The sequence below is a fragment of the Xyrauchen texanus genome, chromosome 8 (genome assembly GCF_025860055.1).
Source record: "Xyrauchen texanus isolate HMW12.3.18 chromosome 8, RBS_HiC_50CHRs, whole genome shotgun sequence".
Taxonomy (NCBI): Eukaryota; Metazoa; Chordata; class Actinopteri; order Cypriniformes; family Catostomidae; genus Xyrauchen; species Xyrauchen texanus.
Genome location: NC_068283.1, coordinates 43,469,400 through 43,491,899, shown reverse-complemented (window position 1 = coordinate 43,491,899; position 22,500 = coordinate 43,469,400). Strand labels below are relative to the sequence as shown.

The window sequence follows — 22,500 nt, the reverse complement described above, 5'->3', positions numbered from 1 at the left end:
AATATTTACACACACAAAAACTCACACAAACAAACACTTACACACACAAACACACAAAAAGACACACAAAAACTCACACTTACACACACACAAACACACAAAACACACACACAAACTCACACAAACAAACACTTACACACACAAACACACAAAAACTCACACAAACAAACACTTACACACACAAACACACAAAAACTCACACAAACAATCACTTACACAAACCCACAAAAACACACACACACACACTACACCGACACACACAAACTCACACAAAACACACACACAAATTCACACACAAAAACACACACACACTAACAAACACTTACACACACAAACACACAAAAACTCACACAAACAAACACTTACACACACAAACACACAAAAACACACACACACACTACACAGACACATACAAACTCACACAAACACTTAAACACACAAACACACAAAAACTCACACAAACAAACACTTACACAAAAACACACACACAAACTCACACACAAAAACACACACACTACACCGACACACAAAAACTCACACAAACACTTACACACACAAACACACAAAAACTCACACAAACAAACACTTACACACTCAAAAACACACAAACTCACAAAAACAAACACTTACACAAACCCACAAAAACACACACACACACACTACACCGACACACACAAACTCACACAAAACACACACACAAATTCACACACAAAAACACACACACACACACTAACAAACACTTACACACACAAACACACAAAAACTCACACAAACAAACACTTACACACACAAACACACAAAAACACACACCAAAACTCACACAAACAAACACTTACACACACAAACACACACAAACTCACAAAAACAAACACTTACACACACACAAACACACAAAACACACACACACTACACAGACACACACAAACTCACACAAACACTTACACACACAAACACACAAAAACTCACACAAACAAACACTTACACACACAAAAACACACACACACACACTACACAGACACATACAAACTCACACAAACACTTACACACACAAACACACAAAAACTCACACAAACAAACACTTACACACACAAAAACACACACACACTACACAGACACATACAAACTCACACAAACACTTAAACACACAAACACACAAAAACTCACACAAACAAACACTTACACAAACACAAAAACACACACACAAACTCACACACAAAAACACACACACTACACCGACACACACAAACTCACACAAACACTTACACACACAAACACACAAAAACTCACACAAACAAACACTTACACACTCAAAAACACACAAACTCACACACAAAAACACACACACACACACACTATACCGACACACACAAACAAACACTTACACACACAAACACACAAAAACACACATATAAACTCACACAAACACTTACACACACACAAAACACACACACAAACAAACTCACAAACAAACACACACACACACAAACTCACACACACACACACAAAACACACACACAAACTCACACACAAACAAACAGACACACACATACACACACACACAAAAACTCACACACACACACACACACACACAAACAAACACACACACAAAAACACACACACACAAACAAACACACACACACACACAAAAACTCACACAAACACTTACACACACAAATACACAAAACACACACACAAACAAACTCACACACAAACAAACACACACAAACTCACACAAACACACAAAACACACACACAAAAACTCACACAAAGAAGCACAAACAAACACACAGAAAAACACACACAAACAAACATACAAAGATACACATACACACACACACAAACACATAAAAACATACACACACAAACACAAACACACACAAACACACACATACAAAAAAACACACAAACAAACACACACACACACACACACACACACACAAACACATAAAACTTACACACACACACACACACACACACACACACACACACACACACACACACACACACACACACATACACATACACATACACACACACACACACACACACACACACACACACACACACACACACACACACACATACACACACACACACACACACACACACACACAGAGAAGATGATCGATACGTTACCCCAATCATTAAATGAATATGTGAAGTTCACAACTGTCCAGAGTAACTGCAGAAACCCGATCAAACATCCCCATCCCACAGAATCTGGACATGGAGAAACAATATATGACCTTTATATCATCAAACAGTCTTTAAAGTGACTTTATAAACCTGAACTTTATAATGCACTGAACTGTAAACTGAAGTTATATGAAGACTGTTGAAATTCATATACAGAGTTTATAAAATCATTATTGTACCCGTTTCATTTGCGAGTGCTGTGATGCAGAAATAGATCATTACTGCATTCATTAATGACATAAACACGAGCCACACTGATCTTCTGACCAAAGGTGAACCTGAAACACATGAAACAATATTTTCATTCATTTTATTTTCTATATGAACATTAATAATCAGGATTATAAGTGACACACTTTTCCTTCATAGATCCTCAATTCATGATGACTGACAGAGACTCAAACATTTGTGGGTAATAAATGAATCATAATATGCATTTATAATGATCAGATCATTATTCAAACACTTACAGCCCATTCGATCCCCACATGTGACATTCCAGTTATATCTTGTCGCTGTTGTCAACACGGGCAAAACTGCAACAATGAAGAATCCTAAAAACAGGAGAGTAATTATATTAATATACTGTCAGACAAATCAACACATATCTAATGAGATGTAAATAATAAACAAATACTAATTAATTTTGGAGCACAATGTGTGATCAGGTGATTTAATGAGATTCATAAATAATATTCACAGTAACATTTACTCAACAGTTCTGTCTGTGACACTTTAATTATATTATAATCATTTTTAACAAAGAACATGAGGGTGATTTATTTCTTTAATGAAGCTAAAAGCATTTAATTGATGAAGTGTTGAGAGCGCAACATTCATATAATCAACAGATGTAAAAATATTTAGAAATGTTAAACTCTAATCGCTTTAAATGAACGACTTCATATATATTGATCAAAAATCCATTTTGAAAGGTTTGTTTTATATAGAATACTACATAGTGTGTGTGTGTGTGAGTGTGTGTGTGTGTGTGTGTGTGTGTGTGTGTGTGTATATGGTCTGTTCTAATACTCGATTCTGATTGGCTGGATTCGCACAGGTTGTTCCGGTCAGATATTAATGAGCTGTTTGTAACCATAGCAACATAACATTACAGAGCAAGCAGAGTGGACAAATTGTGATGTCATTAATTCAGTTAATCGTGCAGCCTTGATGGACACAAACACTTAGCTGATGATTACATCATTTATTACGTAAGACGTCAAATTTACACGTCATTGGTGTAAAGTGCTCCGGCAATTATTTACAGGTGCAGAACCATTTTTATTTTATTATTACTGAACGAATTATTTAACAATTAACATTTTACTAACTAATCATTTAGCGTTCACTAATTGAACTTGTCAGACATTCAGACAGTGGGGGATTTATATTTATTTATTATGTTTTGTAATTAAACTAGATTATTTCTCAATGCTCTTGTATCGCTGTATGATGATTTTCTAAACAGGCAGCATGTATGTTAACTGAGGTTGAGATGGTCACAACACATCCCAGCAACATGTATGTAATTAGATTTACAGAACATCCGTGAGCACATACATCATCTGCAGGTCAGTCATGTTACTGGATACACAGAGTGGCGCAAGAACACCGAGACAAATGAGACATCACTCACGATGGAGCTGATGTTTTTGTGTCACCAGATGTGGAAGAATGTCGCTAAAGCAGATTACAAAAGTCGCTAAAATGGTCGCTAGTTGCTTGATTGCTCTTTTACTCGCTAAGGGGGTTTGCACGTTGTTATCGCGTTGTCTACGTGTTAATTTTTCACGCGTTGTTTACGTGTTGTTAACGCGTTGATAACGAGTTGATTTTAGGGATGGGCGTATCGATCCTGTGGTATCGATAGATCGATATACTCACGCTACTCATTTGGCATCGATTTCCTTAAAAAAAATATCGATATAAACTAAAAAATTATAATTCGGGGTGTATGTATCACTTTCAGCTGTTTTAGATTACTTCCTTAAATTACTATGTGCCGGGCCCATGTCACGTGACAGGAGACGAGCGAATGAGCGACACAGCCGACGATTGCACACACACACACACACACACACACACACACACACACACACACACACACACACACAGACAGTCCAGCACGAAAGCGGGAGGCGGAGGCGGAGGCGGAGGGAAAGAAGAGTATGATATGGCATACAAAAAACGAAGCGTGGTGTGGTGTTATTTTTCACCAGTCGATAAACTCACGGCAAGGTGCCAAGTGTGTGATAAAGTTTCCCACAGCAGCAACACAAGTAATTTATTCAAACATCTAAAGACGACGCACCCCGAGTGCCACAGTGAGCTTGAAAAAAGACAGGCTGCTGTGAAAGTCCAGTGTCCTGCACCACCCGCAGTCCGGCAGAAGACCCTGCACGAGAGTCTGCAAAATATTCAAGTGTATCCAAGTACAGACTTGACAGTGGAGTGATTAAGTGTATAAATACCGGTATTACGATCACAATCTAATTTTAACGGACACTTCAGGTGAAGGGGATATAGCCTACTCCCGTTATATCCAGTAACGTTATATCCAGTAACGTTATATCCAGTAACGTTACTGTCCAGTTGTTGATTAGCCTAGTTAAAACAGGCCTTGGGTTTTAGTAATGTTTACTGAATGTTTTGTTAAAGTAATTATCCGAAATTCTAATAATTTCCACACCTAAAGGGGAATTTATTGAACTTGAATTGCTGGCTCAGAGTATTTAAACAAGATAAGAAAATATGAGATACAATTTTGGGGATTTTTCATCTTTGCATGACAGTTTTATTTTTTCCATTGAAAAGAAAATATTAAAAACTATGATGTTGGGATATTGGTTTTAATCTGTAACATGATTTTGTACATTGGGAAAATATAATTTCATATTTCATTAATTATATCACAAACTTCTGCAGCTTCTTGCGATTCAGATATGACAGTTAATTGGAAAGTGACGTGAAAACTTTATCCTTTTCAGGTGAGTCTCAAAGAGCATGTGATATCACAATGGGCCTGGCCAAAATGATTGTGAAGGACTTGCAACCCATTTCAATGGTAGAGGATCAAGGTTTCTGGTATTTTATGAAGGTGGTGGATCCCCGATACCAGATCCCTTGTCGGAAATCCATGATGACAGGTGAAATTCCCAAACTGTACGAGCAAGCACAAAAAACAGTGAAGGACTCCATACAATCAGCAAGCAGTCTGGTTTTAACAACCGACATGTGGACTGCAAGAACCACCGAAGCTTATTTGACTCTGTCAGGACATTTTATTGACAAGGACTGGAAGATGCTGTCTTGCAATCTTACAACAATCCATGTAGCTGTGCAGCACACAGCAGACAATATATCTGAACTCCTCACAAAAATAACTGATGAATGGGGCATCACCAGTAAGGTTCATGCAGTTGTTACAGACAATGGAGCCAATATGGTCTCTGCTGTGCGTAAAACTGGTTGGAAACATATTCCTTGTTTCTCTCACACACTTAACCTCATTGTGAAGGACTCCATTAAGGCTGACACAAGTCTTGAGTCCAGCTTGGAGAAATGCAGTGCTATTGTTCGGTTCTTCCACCACAGCACCAGAGTGACTGACAAACTAACAGAAGTACAAAATCAGTTGAACTTGCCACAGCATAAACTAATCCAAGCAGTGGATACTAGATGGAACTCGGTGTTGTACATGATTGACAGACTGTATGAACAACGACAAGCCATCACAACTGCACTTTGTCTTCTTGGGAGAAACAACATGTGCCTAAGTGATGGAGAATGGTCCCACATCAGGCAGGCCATTGATGTCCTCAGGCCTTTTGAAGAGGCCACTAAGGAGGTTTCAGCAGAGCAGTATGTGACAATTTCCAAAGTCATACCTCTGGTCTCTCTTCTCCAGCAAGCAACCACATCTGCTGGGCAGAGTAACGGTCTGGCTTCACAACTTGAAGCACAATGCAGCTGACGGTTCCAAAACATTGAACGCAACCACACTATTGCAGTCAGCACCTTTTTGGACATTCGCTTCAGAAACATTGTGTTCTGTGATTCTGCAAATGTGGAAATGATTAAATCACGGATCATCACAGAGATGCAAGCCATGGCTTGTGCTGAAACACAGTCAACCAGACATGAAGCCGCTGCGACTGCATCAGCTGTGACACAAGTGACACAAGGGTCACCTGCTGAGTGTTCATCATCCAAGGGATTATGGCGGGAGTTTGACAGTCGGGTTGTGGCTTTTCAGAGCAAACGCACAGCAAACACAGATGCATATATTGAAATGAGAAGATACATGGAGGAAAAGGTGATCCCAAGGAGTGAGGACCCTTTGATTTGGTGGAAAAAAAATGAAACCACATTTCCCCTGCTGAACAAAGTTGTGAAAAAATACCTCGGAACTGTTGCAACGTCTGTTCCAGCAGAGACTCTTCTCTAAGGCCGGAGGAATAATCAGCCAGAGGCGTAATCGTCTTAAAGCAAAAAATGTGAATATGCTACTTTTTCTGAACACCAATCTGAAGCTTCAGTAAAGTGTGACGACATATCTCGAGTGCACTAAAGGCGTGACAGTTTTCTAGTTCATTTTTCCAAGTTCATTTTCTCAGGGAACAACTGTCTTTGTTATGCAGGTTTATAGGATAAGTAAATCCTAGTTTATTATGATCTTTATGACGTCTTGTTTTTGCTTCAGTGAAGTGTTACATGTTTACTTCTACAAAAGAGGCTCGAAACATAAAATTGTTTTGATGTATTAGTTTTTTTTTTTTTTTTTCTTTTAGCTTTTTCTACCAAGATTGGTCTTTTTTCTTTTTGAGAAATAAGAAAAGTGGAAATGTGTATTATTCATATTTAATTTAATTTATTTATTTCATATTTATGTTATTTAAATTTTTATTTTATTATGTATTGACCATAATACATTTTGTTTAAATGGTCTGTATTTGTCTTGTGATTTGTCTTAAATTTAATAATATTTTTACTGACAAAAATTGCCAATAAGAAATGAATGGTATCGGTATCGATGAAAATGCAAGAAAAAGTATCGGTATCATATCGAATCCTAAAAGTGTGGTATCGCCCATCCCTAGTTGATTTCATGTGATTCTGAGCCATTTGGCCACTTGTCCAGTTTGAGGGGTGAGTGTTGCACTTTTCCATTGGCTGCTGAGTTGTAGGGTTAAACCATTTCTGTAAGCCTGGGGGGTTTGCCTGCCACTATTTAACATACTAAGATCCTCTTATTTCTTGGTCCTTTTCTTTTGTGTGTAGCCTATACAAATGTAATATTTGGATTGCAGTTTTACGACTTACAATAAATTATTATTATTATTTTCATCCAGATAAATTGCCCCTTTTGCTCCTTTACTGCCTATTTTGGTAAACAAACACATTAGAGGAAATTCATGCTTTTTACACCATTCAGCAACTTTAGTTTTATATCTTAAAAAACATTAACAGATGTGCGGGGAAAAACTAACAGCAGTGGTACTCATTTAATGTTGGTGTAAGATACAGACCATTGTAATAAATACTGTATATGTCTTTTGAAAACAACATGAAACTTTTTCAGCATTTTAATTTAATGTAGGGCTTTGACCAGCAGAGGGCACATTGTGACTAATTATGGGGCTTGTTAAAACTTAAACGGACCTCTTTTTGTTTAGACATTAAGCACTCAGACATATGTACACATGTGATATTACCCATTTTGATGAAATGTACAGGCTTCCAAAGACTGTCAGGATTACAATGAAAGTTTGTAATTAGGTCAGATAGTAACTGATTTGACTGTCCTGACAGCAGATGTACACTAGTGTGCCAAACTCCTAGGTCATCCTTAAAATTCTTATTAAAGCCTAAAACCTGAGAAGTGTTTAGCCAGTTTATTATTCCCATCTTTTAGAGGAGCTAAAATATTCTGTTTAGGACCTGTCTTAATGTTAGGCCTGCACCAGCTTGTTGCATAAGTTAGGACCTCTTCTATAGACAAAGAGGGGAAGATCATTAAAATGCTGGGTATGCTAATGCTAATGCCGGATCAGAGGCCAAAATAGTCCAGTGTTTAAGAATAGTGTTCTGACAGAGTAACTTTTACCCTATTTGACACTTTTTTGTAAAAGATCAAACTAGAATTTAAATGCACCTTGGTAAGCCTCATCAACACACTGTAAAGAGGAGGCTCTGTCCCAAAAGCTTTATTTTTCATTGCAGCAGCTTTATCAATTAGTTCCTCATTAGAATGACATCTGAGCTCTTGGGTAAACCATATTCCAGAGCTCGATGAGCAATGCTGGCTAGGCAGATTGTAGTGTTATCTGTTTATGCCACTGCATAATTCGATCCACATATCCAAAAAAGACGAACGTTTATGATCATATTCAACTGAGAACGTAAGGTCAGGAGGTGTCTATTAGTGTTAAAAACATAACTGTGTAAAATAGTTATCCCATGAAACAGCTGCCATTTGTGCCATTAAGGCACAAAAAATGTCCCAAAGTGTGTTTCCAAAGCTTAAAGTTATTAAATGATGTGTTCTTGTTAACATGATATATGATAAAATACTATTCTTAAAGAGTAACATACTATATTTAATCATTTTTCATTAGTACATTGCCAATTTCACATGTCCGTGTTGACCAACATGACACTTGCATCTAAAATATCACCAAATAAGTTATACATTTTTTTCAAACATTTATAATTTTCAGGATTTTATGTGTGTCCCTGTATATATAAGCTATATTTATTTAAAATAAATCGTATTTTTTGGTAAATATTTTATGATTTGTGTGCGTCCCTCAGTTTGACTTACCACCGTCACACTAACTTGTTTTATCTATAAATAATGTACTGTTACTTTAAATGACATCACAGAGTGGAAATGACATCATTTGAGTCTTGTAGCCACCATGAACAAAAGCAGGCAAGTACTGACATTCTTTTACTTTGTTTATTTGTTGCTTTTTCATGTTAGGCAGTGTCCTCAAGCTCAAACCAACCAACAGTTTGGCTTTGACCATCAGAGGAAAATAAAGTACCACATGTCTAAATGCAAATTAATTAAAGGTTCAACATTAACTGTTTTCTCTTTCTGTAGTTGTTCATATTTCAGGTTGCAATGTCGTGAGGGACAGATGCAAAAGAATTCTGATCCCCGGCCTCAAGCCAGGACATCAATTTGGCCACGCTGGAGATGGGTGCGAAAGCAAATCTAACAGACCATTCACACCTCACAGCTGTACAAAAACAAAAAATAGCTGTACTGCCTCCGGTTTAGCACCGGAACCAAAAATTATGCAACACCAATTGCTCTAGATCAGGTTCCACCCATCTCCTAAACATACAGAGCACACACTTTTATTACGACACATCATGGAACAAAATAATGGCCGAGATTCTGAAGATACTAATCCACTGAAGATCTGGCCCACCTCTCACATACACATAGCCTCTCACACATAGGACATTACAAACCTGTTTCCATAAAACAGGCACTATTTACAACTTTCCTTTTAAATACTGTAATATACATGGGACATGTGCATGGCTACAGTCACACATCGATGATTTAATTACTAATTGCAAGCAACAAAATTTCAATCATTTCCACCTACATATAAATCAAACCAATTGATTGTTGTTGGAATGGTTTCCAATGCATTGCTAATAACAATGTAAAAATAAAAGAAGTTGACGATATGAAATGCAGACGCTTCTATCGATCACTACACATTTTGAAAATAAGCATATATCATCGATTGTGACTTAGCCACCAAATCACACATATTAGATAATTTTGAATTAACACTGTTATTATTATATATGTCTGTAACTGTGATTCTACTATCATAGCATTATTATTATAACTATATGTTTAATGATGCCTGCCACTGATGAAAATACTAGTTATACTGACTTTGTGGTATGTTTCCTTTAATTTAGTATCCACTGTAATGGATGATACATGTTCTAATTGCCTTGAACTCTGTGCCACCTTTCCTTTAATTAATTCAGATTAATTAGTCCCCTTTGCATTTTTAAAGACACACTTGAGACCTGGATTACCACTCGCGCTGGTGACATTGATTCATTGTTTGTCTTTTCATCATGTATTACTCAACCTTTTCTTGTGTCAGTTAAGTTCTTCAGAGTTTCATCTTTACACGGTCATTTAAGAAGATGTTCAGGTGTTTATGCATTGCCAGGAGAACTCCTTCACCTAATTGAGGTCTGCCCAGAAGACCACCACTGGAGGTGGCAGAGAATTCTTCAAAGAGTCAGATCATCATCAAAGGGAAGGTGCAATGTTTCTCCATGATGAAATGACATGTCCACTGAACAAGCCACAAATGCCTTGATGGACTCTATGAACTGAACGCATGTGCTAACCTCAACCAGACACAGTGTTGCGACTTGCCTCATCAGATCCATACGGACATCAACCGACATGGCACTGGCTCTCAGCCCTTCGCAACTGCACACTCTTCTGCGACTGAGATAAAAATAGAAACTAAGACACAATGACCCCACAGGGACTCTTCTGGAATTGTCCCCGGGGGTCAAGCGGAGGAAACTGTAAGGCTGACATCAAGAGGTCATAAAAGTAAAAGAACTCTGCGAGAACCAAGTCATAAAAACTCTCACACAGAAGAACATCTTCACCTGAGTCAACACATCCTACTGAGCAAGGACAATAAAACACAAATCTCACATCTGACCTCTACCTAACCTCAGGCCAATTTAGGCACAAACATCTGCCCCCCTCCTCATCTACATGCAACAAAATATAATATCTGATGTATACAAATAATCTAACTAGTGTAACATGTTTGGTATCATTTAAAATGTCTCAGTGCGTCTGGTATAGTGTCTTATTCCCAGGTTTGTAAACTTAATGACAGCAAAGTTATAAGGTCTTTGCCAAATGCTTTATAATTCTGGAGGTCTGTCTCCATCCCTGCTTGTATGTTAATGAAGTATGTCCCCAGGACTTCCAAACCTAACCACTCCCAAAATCCCCTTTGTCCATGGTTTGGGTATTTAAGGAAAGGCGACACATTGCTCAGGGCTCTCTGTAATCAGACGAACCCAAACAGTTTACTGTTTGTAATTTATTTCAGGTCATAGCAATTCGAATTTCTTATGTTTTGATAAAATGTCTAACTTTGACTTATCAATGTCTAATTGGAATTGATGAATTGATTATGTTACCTGATCAATAAATTGTCAACATTTGATTTATTCTGACTGACTCTGACATTGTGTTTCCCAAACAGATTAAACGATTCGTATGTTACCGCAAGTCTGCGTCAGATTAGTGACGACTAATATTTGGCATCGATTCAAGTGTACTTGGTTTGCAAAGACAAAAAGGGAATTTCCGTTTAGAACAGCAAACGCTGCTTGACCAATCTAAATCCGGGTGTCTTACCTCTGTTTTAATTTGATGTTTCTCCAGATAAGTGTACGCGGGAAACCACGCATCGCCAATCCAAAGCTATTACAAGAGAAGTTATGTTGGTCAACTTACATCTGTAATAGTGGCCGTGACCTCTACTGAAGAAAACGTTAAGTTACATTCAAGTGTGTGCAATTCCATGGGGCTATACTGAAGTATATTTGATTGTGTATACGTGAACGTGACCGATCTCAGGTATATAGCAATTACCTCTGTTTGATGATCCAATACTGGCCGCTTGTGATCGTGAGACCCGCGGTGTAGAGAAAACACGCGAGGACCTCAAAGCGACATAGTTTCTTAATCTAAACGGGTAAAATATAATTAAAGGAGTTAAAAGAATAATCAAACATTCGCTCACTTTTAATGATGCTCAGATTGTAGCGGATTGACTGGGGTTTTCTTCTGGGTGCCAACTTATAAGTAAATTATAAGTACATTTTTATCTTAAAGTCAATCATACAAAGGTTCCAACTGAATTTTTTTTTACAGATGAACCATGTTGAACATAAGTCAATAATATTACAGATAACAATAATCCAATTTGCATTGCATGAATTTCTTTATAGTCATTTCACTCTCCTACTACATAAAAAAAAATAATTCATAAACAAAAAAAAACAAAATATATAAATTCCTAGTGGATTCAGTTCAATTTCTCTAATACAGTTTTCTAGAGGTACCTCTCCTACACTTGATTAATTCATACAATTGACCGTTGATCGGAACCATTAACAATATAATTGGAATAATACATTTGTTGCTCACAATACAATATTAAGCCATCAAGGATTTATAACAGAAGTTCAACACACATTGATTCAATCTACACACTTCGAACATTCATGATTCAATGATTCACTTCAAACTCTTCATGATTCATTCAACAGTTCAAATTCTCAGAATCTCTCACTGTCCAACAATTCAAAAGTCTCAGTTCAAAGATTCAATATTAGTTCAATGATTCAGTGACTCAATTTAAATGCTCAGGATATCTCACTGTTCAATGATTAAATGACTCACTTCAAACACTCCTCAGCAACGGAACAAGCAAAGATCCTCAGAAAAGAAAAATAAACAGTGAAATACTTGTTGGAAGTTCGGTCTGCACCAGAATTCAGCGGTAATGGAAAACCGGAATTTCACTTCTCATCAGCCATTTAGTTGTCATCTCTCGTCTCGACGCCAGTATTGTTCCGTAGCGAACTGCCAACCGTAGCTACCTGAATCTGGCTCAATCACTGTGTTTAAACTTCCAGTATTAATCAAATTTTCACCTCTAACCTCCAAGATCAGACAAAAATGGCGTAATAGGTTGGTGAGTAGCGTATATTCTCTCTCTAGCTACTTCCTTTCCATTTTGTTTCTTTACTTTTATACTCGCGATTCTCTATGACAACATCGCCCTCCTGTGGACATCAGCACCATTTTTGGTGACAACTTCCAGTTCGTCACACTCCCTTCCTCTTCTAAAAACTGAATCATTGTTTAAGGTCACTATCTGAGAATCCAAAGAATTCTTCATCATCATTCTCTTCCTTGAAAATTTCCAGACAATGGCGATGCTGAATCTCCTCCAGTTGTTGAGCGGTAGGATAACAGGCTTTTAGTTGTGAGATGTGTGTAACTCGCAAATTTTCTCCTGTTTCTTCCTGTACTATCTGATAGTTTAAAGGGCCCACCCTACGGACAATTCGGTAGGGACCCTGCCATTTTGGGGCAAGTTTAGCGGAAAATTTTGTTATTGCTTTTGAAAGAGGGTGTGAACGCATCCAAACTCTGTCATTCGTTCTGAATGATAGTTCTCTTCTTTTACTGTCATAATTTCGCTTTTGTCTAAGACGAGCTCGATGGAGATTCTTTGTAACAAGATCTTTTAGTTCTTGAAGTTGAGCAACATTGCTGTATGTTAAAGAATCTGGCGAAACGTCCCGAGGCTGTAATACCATATCTAATGGACCTCGGAGAGGTCTGTTGAGATTTAACTCTGCCGGTGTCACTCCCGTAGATTCTTGTACAGCTGAGTTCAGGGCAAAACGAAATTCATGAAGATGTTGATCCCAATTATGATGTTGTGAACCTACATAGGCAGCTACCATAGTCTTCAGGGTACGATTTACTCTTTCTGTGAAATTTGTTTGCGGGTGGTAGGCCGTAGTGAATTTCTGCGTTAAATTCCATCCTTTACAGGTCTCAGAAAATGTTTCAGACACAAACTGCGGTCCTTGATCTGACAACACATATTCTGGTACTCCCCAACGAGTAATGATTTCCTTGACCATCAGTTTAGATACACTTTCAGCAGTTGCTTTTCGTAAAGAGAAAATTTCCACCCATTTGGAATAATAATCTACAAAAACTAGTAAATAAGAATTCTGCTGAGAACTTTTTGGAAAGGGGCCCATGAGGTCTACCCCCAGCATCTCCCATGGTCTCGTTGCTTGAGTTTGCTGCAGTTTACCTGCTGGCTTTTTACATTCTGGTTTATAGCGTTGACAGATTTGACAGTTTGTCACATAGGTTTTAACATCCAGACTCATCTTTGGCCAGTATACCAGAGTTTGTAACCTCCTATACGTCTTATATCTTCCTAGATGTCCCGAAAGAGGATCGTCATGGAAGAAATTCATCAGTCTGGATCGCAAGGGTCCGGGAATCCATACTTGATAAAGAGAACGATGGGGAAGTTGGACTACTCGGTAAACTTTATCCTCAATAATAGTTAATTTTGTAGAGGAGTTTACCATTTTCTCCCCATCTTCCAAAATGCTTTGGTATATTTCTTGTACTTCTTTATCTTCTTGTTGAGATCTCCATAATTCCTCATCTGTAAAGGGAAACACAAGTGCAGGAGTCTCTTGTTTATTTGCCCTAAACACAGTAGCACAGGTGGACATGCTAGACTGATCGGATGGAATTCTGGACAAGGCATCGGGAACTACATTGTATTTTCCTTTCCTATACTCCACCGCAAAAGTGAACTCTTGCAGTCGTAAAGCCCATCTCATGAGTCTGGTACTGGGTTTATTTGTCTTAAATACCCATTTCAGAGAGGAATGATCAGTTACAACGGTAAAGTAATGTCCCTCCAAGTAGTATCGCCACTTCTCCAGGGCCCAGACTACGGCAAGGCACTCCTGTTCAGTTGTAGAATAATTCTGTTCAGCCTTATTCAAGGTACGGCTTGCATAGGCAAGAATTTCTTCATTTCCAGGACTTCTTTGTTGACAAAGGATTGCTCCTAGCCCAATACCACTGGCGTCTGTATAGACCACAAAAGGTAAGTTAAAGTCAGGATGTCCTAATATAGGAGATTCCATCAGATAACGTTTAAGGGTATCAAATGCATCTTGACATTCTTCAGACCATTTGAATCGTACTCCTTTTCGTTTCAGGGCTGTCAGAGGTTCAGCAATTTGTGAAAAATTAGGCACAAACCGGTGGTACCAGCCCGCCATGCCAAGAAAACGTTGGAGAGCTTTCAAATTAGTAGGGATTGGGAAGTCACGAATGGCTTGAGTCTTCTCAGAGTCAACTTGTATCCCATCTGCAGACACAATATGTCCAAGAAATTTTAACCTGTTCTGGAAGAATTTGCTTTTCTTCATGTTCACTGTAAGTCCTGCCTCTCTCAACTTGTCCATCACCAGTTGTAAGTCTTGGAAATGTTGGTCTTTGTTAGGTGAGAACACAATTATGTCATCCAAATACACCAAACAAATTGTTCGTCTAAGTTCTCCTAAGGCTATTTCCATTAACCGTTGAAATGTGGCTGGAGCATTTCTAAGGCCAAACGGCATAGTCTTAAAATGAAATAGGCCTAAGGCACATACAAAGGCAGTCTTGTCTTGACTGACTGAATCCATCTGAACCTGCCAGTAACCACTGTTCAAATCAAGTGAGGTGAATATATTAGCACCAACTAAAGAGTCCAGAATTTCTTGAATAGTAGGTATTGGATAAGCATCGCTCTGGGTAATAGCATTGAGTTTTCGGTAGTCTACACAAAAGCGTACTCCTCCTGTCTTTTTTGGAACAAGAACCACAGGTGAAGCCCAAGCTGATGAGGAGGGTTCAATAACTCCAACAGCTAACATTTCCTCTATAAGTTCTTTCATGATTTTCATTTTGGAGGGAGAAACTCGATAAGGTTTACTTTTCACAGGTACATCCTCTGTAAGAAAAATCTGATGATTTAATAGCTTAGTGTGACCGAGTTTATTACTACACACCTCAGAGTTTTGTTGCAGTTGTTCCAACAATATCAGCTTTTCCTTTGTTTCCAACTGAGCATGTTGGACTGCTTTTTCTACCAAATCTGCCAGTTCACCCTCAAAGCTTGGCATGGCTAGAGTCGGTGGAACAGCTGTAAATAATGCAACTGGACGTTCAAGTCCCCAGTCATTCAAATTCTGGAAACCACCATTAAAAAGAAATTTTTGTTTCTCATCAGGTTTGAACCAGTAGGTGTTGGTCGTTACATCAATCTGTAATCCACTGGAAAATAGAAAATCAAGACCCAATACTACTGGAAAAACTAGCATCTCTTCAGACATAATTACCACAGGTAATACCCAATTGCGATTATTTACCTGGACTTCTATCTCAGTCCATCCCAGGGGTTGTTTAGCTTCACCATCAGCTAAATATAATGGTCCTTCTTCCCAATTCTGTAACTCCTCTCCAGGCAACTGCACATCAGTCCAGAGTTTTTCGGAAAGAAGCGTGAAAGAGCATCCTGTGTCTACAATAGCATTTCCTTTCCATTGGCGAACCATTAGCGAAACCATCAATTGATGTGGGCTAATGTTACCTGTAGCTAGTAAGGGAACTCTGTCTCTTTTATTTTTAACAACAGTTTGATCTTTTGTCTTAACATTATCCTGCTGGATTAACGCATTTACTGTGGGATGGGACTGATGACCAGAAGTATTAGCAATACTGGATGAATTACTACTTCGCAAAGTATCCTTAGTCTTGTTTAGAGGATATTGACGACAAGATGCTGGCGAATGTGCTCCTTTACATTTCCAACAAAACATTTGAGTGACCCTCTCTTGATCCTTTTTCCCTTGAGTCTGGTGATTCTGACTTTCTGTCTTAATGATGACTTTGTTAGAGAAACCTTTACGCTGTTCATATTGCTGTTGATTTTGCTTATCTTTCTCCAACTGTTGTCCCAGACGAACTAATTCGTCCACAGTGGACACTCTACCTCGTAATTCACTGGCAATACTAGGATTTATATTTTTTAGTATGAGTTTAATTACCTCTCCATCTGTAATTTCCGGTTTCCAACGCCTACATAAGGAATGATACATATACGCAAAATCTCTTATGCTTTCATTTTCTCCTTGAACTCGGTTACGGATTCTCTCTGCCAATTCATCAACATAATCTTCTGACAAGAAAGCTGATAGGAAATTGGTCTGAAATTCAGACCACATAGAAATAGAACCTCTTGCTACATCCCACCAATCACGGGCAGTACCGTGTAACACATTTCGCAGAGTGGCAGTCAACTCCTCATTTGAAAGTGGGTTCAAGGCTAAATAATCATGACATTTCTCAATGTACGTCAATGGATCTGGATCATCTTCTTTTCTACCAAATGTAGGAAACTCCAACTTAATAGGTACCCTTCCACTAAGGCGAGCTTATATCCCCACCAGACATAAGTAAGTCTGTGGGTCCCAGTGAACCTTGATCGGGGATACCTTGCTGTATCAGTAGATTGTAATGGATAATGTACACTTGTAACATCAACTGAAGCTGCCACAGGATGGATCTGAGAAAGAACTCTAACTGGTGAAGTGCCATAAGTAATAGTAGATGGTTGTGTGATAGGAATCACTGATGTATAATTACTACCATCTTGTTTAAGTGAGACCAATTCCTGAGAAAATATTTTAATCTGCTGATTTTGTGAAAGACATTCTGATTGTAGCTTCTCAATGGCAGTTTGAAGAGGTTTTATGATAGCTTCTATGTCCTTTTTAACTTGATTTTCTAAACGTTCCAACCGCCAACTTATACTAGCTGAACTTTGAGTCCGATGATAATCAAACTGTTGATTTAAAGTCTGAAGGAAATTTTTCTGCCCTTCTTGATTCAAACGGTTTAAATCTTGATGTAAAGTGTTTATAGTATTTATAAGCTCAGTTTTAAGTTGTTGTTGGTCATTTTTAATACCTCTAATTTCTTGAGCAATCAACTGTTGAGTGATTACTGATTTCTCCACATCAGAATCCTGTATATACCCAATTTCATGTTTGGGCAGATCAACAAAACTTGGTATCAAAGTAGGCGTAGATAGAGAATCAAAACACAAGTTCATATCTATTAAAGAATATGATGTTGCATTTGGCAACAGGGGAGGAGATTCAGAAGAAAGACCATATCTCTGTGGAGAAGCCATATCTTCTGAAGAGAATAATCTTACAGGTGGTGGTTTCTTGAATAACACCTCTATGCAAAACTGAAGTCACACATTTTTTTTTTTTTTTTTTTTTTTTGAGAAAAAACAAAACAAAAAAATCAAACCACTGTTACCTGATTTTTATCCAAATTCATATATCAATTTTAAATTGTCCCTTTTCGGTGCCATTTTTATGTAGCGGATTGACTGGGGTTTTCTTCTGGGTGCCAACTTATAAGTAAATTATAAGTACATTTTTATCTTAAAGTCAATCATACAAAGGTTCCAACTGAATTTTTTTTACAGATGAACCATGTTGAACATAAGTCAATAATATTACAGATAACAATAATCCAATTTGCATTGCATGAATTTCTTTATAGTCATTTCACTCTCCTACTACATAAAAAAAAATAATTCATAAACAAAAAAAACAAAATATATAAATTCCTAGTGGATTCAGTTCAATTTCTCTAATACAGTTTTCTAGAGGTACCTCTCCTACACTTGATTAATTCATACAATTGACCGTTGATCGGAACCATTAACAATATAATTGGAATAATACATTTGTTGCTCACAATACAATATTAAGCCATCAAGGATTTATAACAGAAGTTCAACACACATTGATTCAATCTACACACTTCGAACATTCATGATTCAATGATTCACTTCAAACTCTTCATGATTCATTCAACAGTTCAAATTCTCAGAATCTCTCACTGTCCAACAATTCAAAAGTCTCAGTTCAAAGATTCAATATTAGTTCAATGATTCAGTGACTCAATTTAAATGCTCAGGATATCTCACTGTTCAATGATTAAATGACTCACTTCAAACGCTCATGATTAATTCAACCGTTCAAATTCTCAGAATCTCTCACTGTCCAACAATTCAAAAGTCTCAGTTCAAAGATTCAATATCTTAGTTCAATGATTCAGTGACTCTATTTAAATGCTCAGGATATCTCACTGTTCAATGATTAAATGACTCACTTCAAACACTCCTCAGCAACGGAACAAGCAAAGATCCTCAGAAAAGAAAAATAAACAGTGAAATACTTGTTGGAAGTTCGGTCTGCACCAGAATTCAGCGGTAATGGAAAACCGGAATTTCACTTCTCATCAGCCATTTAGTTGTCATCTCTCGTCTCGACGCCAGTATTGTTCCGTAGCGAACTGCCAACCGTAGCTACCTGAATCTGGCTCAATCACTGTGTTTAAACTTCCAGTATTAATCAAATTTTCACCTCTAACCTCCAAGATCAGACAAAAATGGCGTAATAGGTTGGTGAGTAGCGTATATTCTCTCTCTAGCTACTTCCTTTCCATTTTGTTTCTTTACTTTTATACTCGCGATTCTCTATGACAACATCGCCCTCCTGTGGACATCAGCACCATTTTTGGTGACAACTTCCAGTTCGTCACAAGATATCATTAAAAACCTTCTTCATTTATGGAGTCAGATGAAATAACGAGATAATACATAAGAGAAAATGTATTTCATTTAATATTGTTGTGTTGCGTACAAAGAAAGACAGTAACGCGCAGAGACCTTCACCTGTATTATTGGAGACCGCCATTGGACCGATAAACGGGCTTACAACAGTGTAAGGTCTAGTGTCCGTGTAAGCATTATTTCTAATTAACTTGTGGTGTCTCTCTCTCAGGACTGCACTCTAATCCAGGGGATAATGAATCCCCTGGGGAAAGGGAGGGTTAGATGCCGTGATGACACCGGTAAACCAAACTTTAAACCAAACTCAACTCAAACTTTATGTCCCTGCCACCTTTTAATTTCTTTGCAGTTCACAGGTGTGTTTTTGTCAATGTAGTTACTAGGTCAGTTGTAGAACACAGGACCTCCTCCAGCTGATAGAGAAGATCTCTTCTCCCCCATCTGTCAGTATGAAATATTTCTGGGCTGCAAGACGAATTGACTAAACTGACAGCAAGTGTCTGATTGCAGGTGGGAGAAACTCTAGGTTTAGAGACAAAAGTGAGTGGAGTTTATTAACTTTACGTCCTATAAATGTAGCTAATGTTACGTAGCATTATTAGTGACTCCTTTTGCTGCTGATGCTGCTATTATTAGTGTAGATGCAAATACATGTTGAACTATGCAACCACACCATGTTCACTCCGCCTTACAGAAATAGATCTGCTCTTTTTTTTTTTTTTTTTTTGGTGTCCTCTAGTGTAGTTATTGTGTTTTGTGGAGTCTTGAAAGTTGATTATTTTGTGATCTTGTTTTTAGCACCATGGACCTTGAGAAACAACATTTTGTTAATGTATGTACTCTGTATATTGATAAATGACAATAAACAAACTTTAACTAGTAGCCAAAGATGTACTGTTAGCTTTCCATTTCAGTATTCAGACCTGAGTCTGCAGCCCAGGGGAGATGTTTGGGGGACACTCTGACCTACACTGTACATTTACTGCCACGCTGACAACTTATTGCTCATATTTTCCTCTGCTCCTCTTGCTTTCATGGTCATTTTCTGCTGCGTGTCACATAGGTGTCCTTTGAAGAATGAGAGTGATCTAGCCAATTGTTGAATGTTACCGTGCTTCGCACAGTGTGCGAGTGAAAATCATTAGGTTTTTTTACATAAAAAAAAGTTAGTTGCACTTTGATAATCGTGCTAAAATTCAGAAGCGGTGACGTGCCGAATAGGGGGAACACTGGTTTATGTTATGTGCACTCCACCAACTGTCTGGCGCTGCACTGCTGCACTTCAGAGTTCTGCCTCTCTTGTTCTGTCCACATTTTAAGTTACCAATTAACATTTTAGGACATCGATTTTGAATAGATTCAGAATCATCCTTCCGCATCGCAATGCATCCAAGTATTGATTTATTTACTTATTTCACCCCCCACCCCCTCTAACCACAGGGGTATTGATAAACATTTATTGTCTCCTGTAGACCGCTGTATGTCCAGTGCACAGAGAGAACTTTGCAGTGGGAGAGCCAGTCAGACAGCTCCCCTGTAACCACTTCTTTCATTCAGAATGGCTGGAAATGGTGAGTCATAACAAAAGAGAGTTGAGCTTTTGTAAAATAAACTCCCAAAACAGATCCTTATAAAGTACTAAATGTCATTATGATATTCACAGTGCTCATTCAGGTATTAGGACCTAAAGGAATTTTGAACATGCTTTGGCTACCTGGTAGAAACATCTATATGGGGTCGACTCAAAATAGGTTAATGACACAGAACAATAAGCTCTTATAAAGAATTTTGCCAGCTTTACCGTTTAGAATTGCCTTAAAGGAATGTCAAATTACAATCAACTATACATTATTAGATGCTAAATGCAGAATTGGATCACCCATGCTGTAGTTGCCCTACTATAGCAGTCACTGAACATTAGCAGTGGGGGATTTTGCTGAGGTATTTTTGACTTGCCAGACAATGGTCAAAGAACAGCCTGAGCATTGTGTGAAATAGGACTAAAATAAGGAGTCCACTTGTTAAAACTCTTGTGAGAGAACTGCCCAAAGCTAATGTAATCTATATTCTGTTCTATGGCCACACAGCATGTCCAGTGTGTAGGCAGAGTTTAAACGGAGAAGACCGCAGCAGCCAGACCCCATCAGAATATCCACCCTCTCCATGATGCCGCAAACAGGAGATCGTCCTTCTGAGACCCCTACCTGTCATCCCTCGGTTCTCCTCGCCTACATCAAACACGCCGAGAAGACAAAGCTTGTCACGTTCTCTTTTGCTATCTGTTGCAGTCATAATCGTCTCAGTCTGATATTTTTGTATTTGTTTAATTTATTTAATGCCTTTCTGCATCATGTAATCAGTTACCCACTACGCCACCACCCGCGTAGTGGACTAAAGCTCATGACTGTTAATCAGAAGGTTGCTGGTTTGATCCACACAGTCACCACCATTGTGTCCTTGAGTAAGACACTTAACTCCAGGTTGCTCCGGGGGGATTGTCACTGTAATAAGTGCACTGTAAGTCGCTTTGGATAAAAGCATCTGCCAAATGCGTAAATATACCTATACAGACGTCCTAACAGTAGGTTGAGTTCAAGCCCATGTCTTAATTTTCACCTCTCAAGCAACTCCATCTTTCTTGAAACGCACTGCTGCAATACGCTATTGTGGGAAATGCCAGACTTTATATCATACCATGTCCTCTTTACACATCAGAAAATTAGCTAAAGCCTGCAACTGAACCCTCTACGGCATATGGGATAGCTGTTGGGGTTACTTTCACTCTTGGCATGTACAGGGTCTGGACCTAACAATATGAACACAATATAGCCCTGCAATAAATGTTGTGTTTATGAAGGATATAATTATATATTTTGTTTGAGATTGTGACCGGAAGATTGATCTCTGGTTACTTATTCTGGTGGTGTTTTATTGGATTGCATTATAAACCCAT

General features: G+C 38.1%; 2 protein-coding genes across 4 annotated transcripts in view; one reads left to right on the top strand and one right to left on the bottom strand.

The window, feature by feature from the left end:
* LOC127647786 (uncharacterized) overlaps positions 1-3,182 on the bottom strand; it is a 9,637-nt gene extending 6,455 nt beyond the window's left edge. The window contains exons 1-3 of the mRNA XM_052132259.1: positions 2,667-3,182; positions 2,376-2,474; positions 2,137-2,220 (exon numbers count right to left, since the gene is read on the bottom strand). Coding sequence (XP_051988219.1) covers positions 2,137-2,220; positions 2,376-2,474; positions 2,667-2,673 — 190 coding nt within the window. The 5' untranslated portion in view covers positions 2,674-3,182. The remainder of the gene's footprint in view (positions 1-2,136; positions 2,221-2,375; positions 2,475-2,666) is intronic.
* Positions 1-22,500, top strand: part of LOC127647781 (uncharacterized) — a 115,413-nt gene that overhangs the window by 61,213 nt on the left and 31,700 nt on the right. The gene's annotated exons all lie outside the window — the stretch shown is intronic.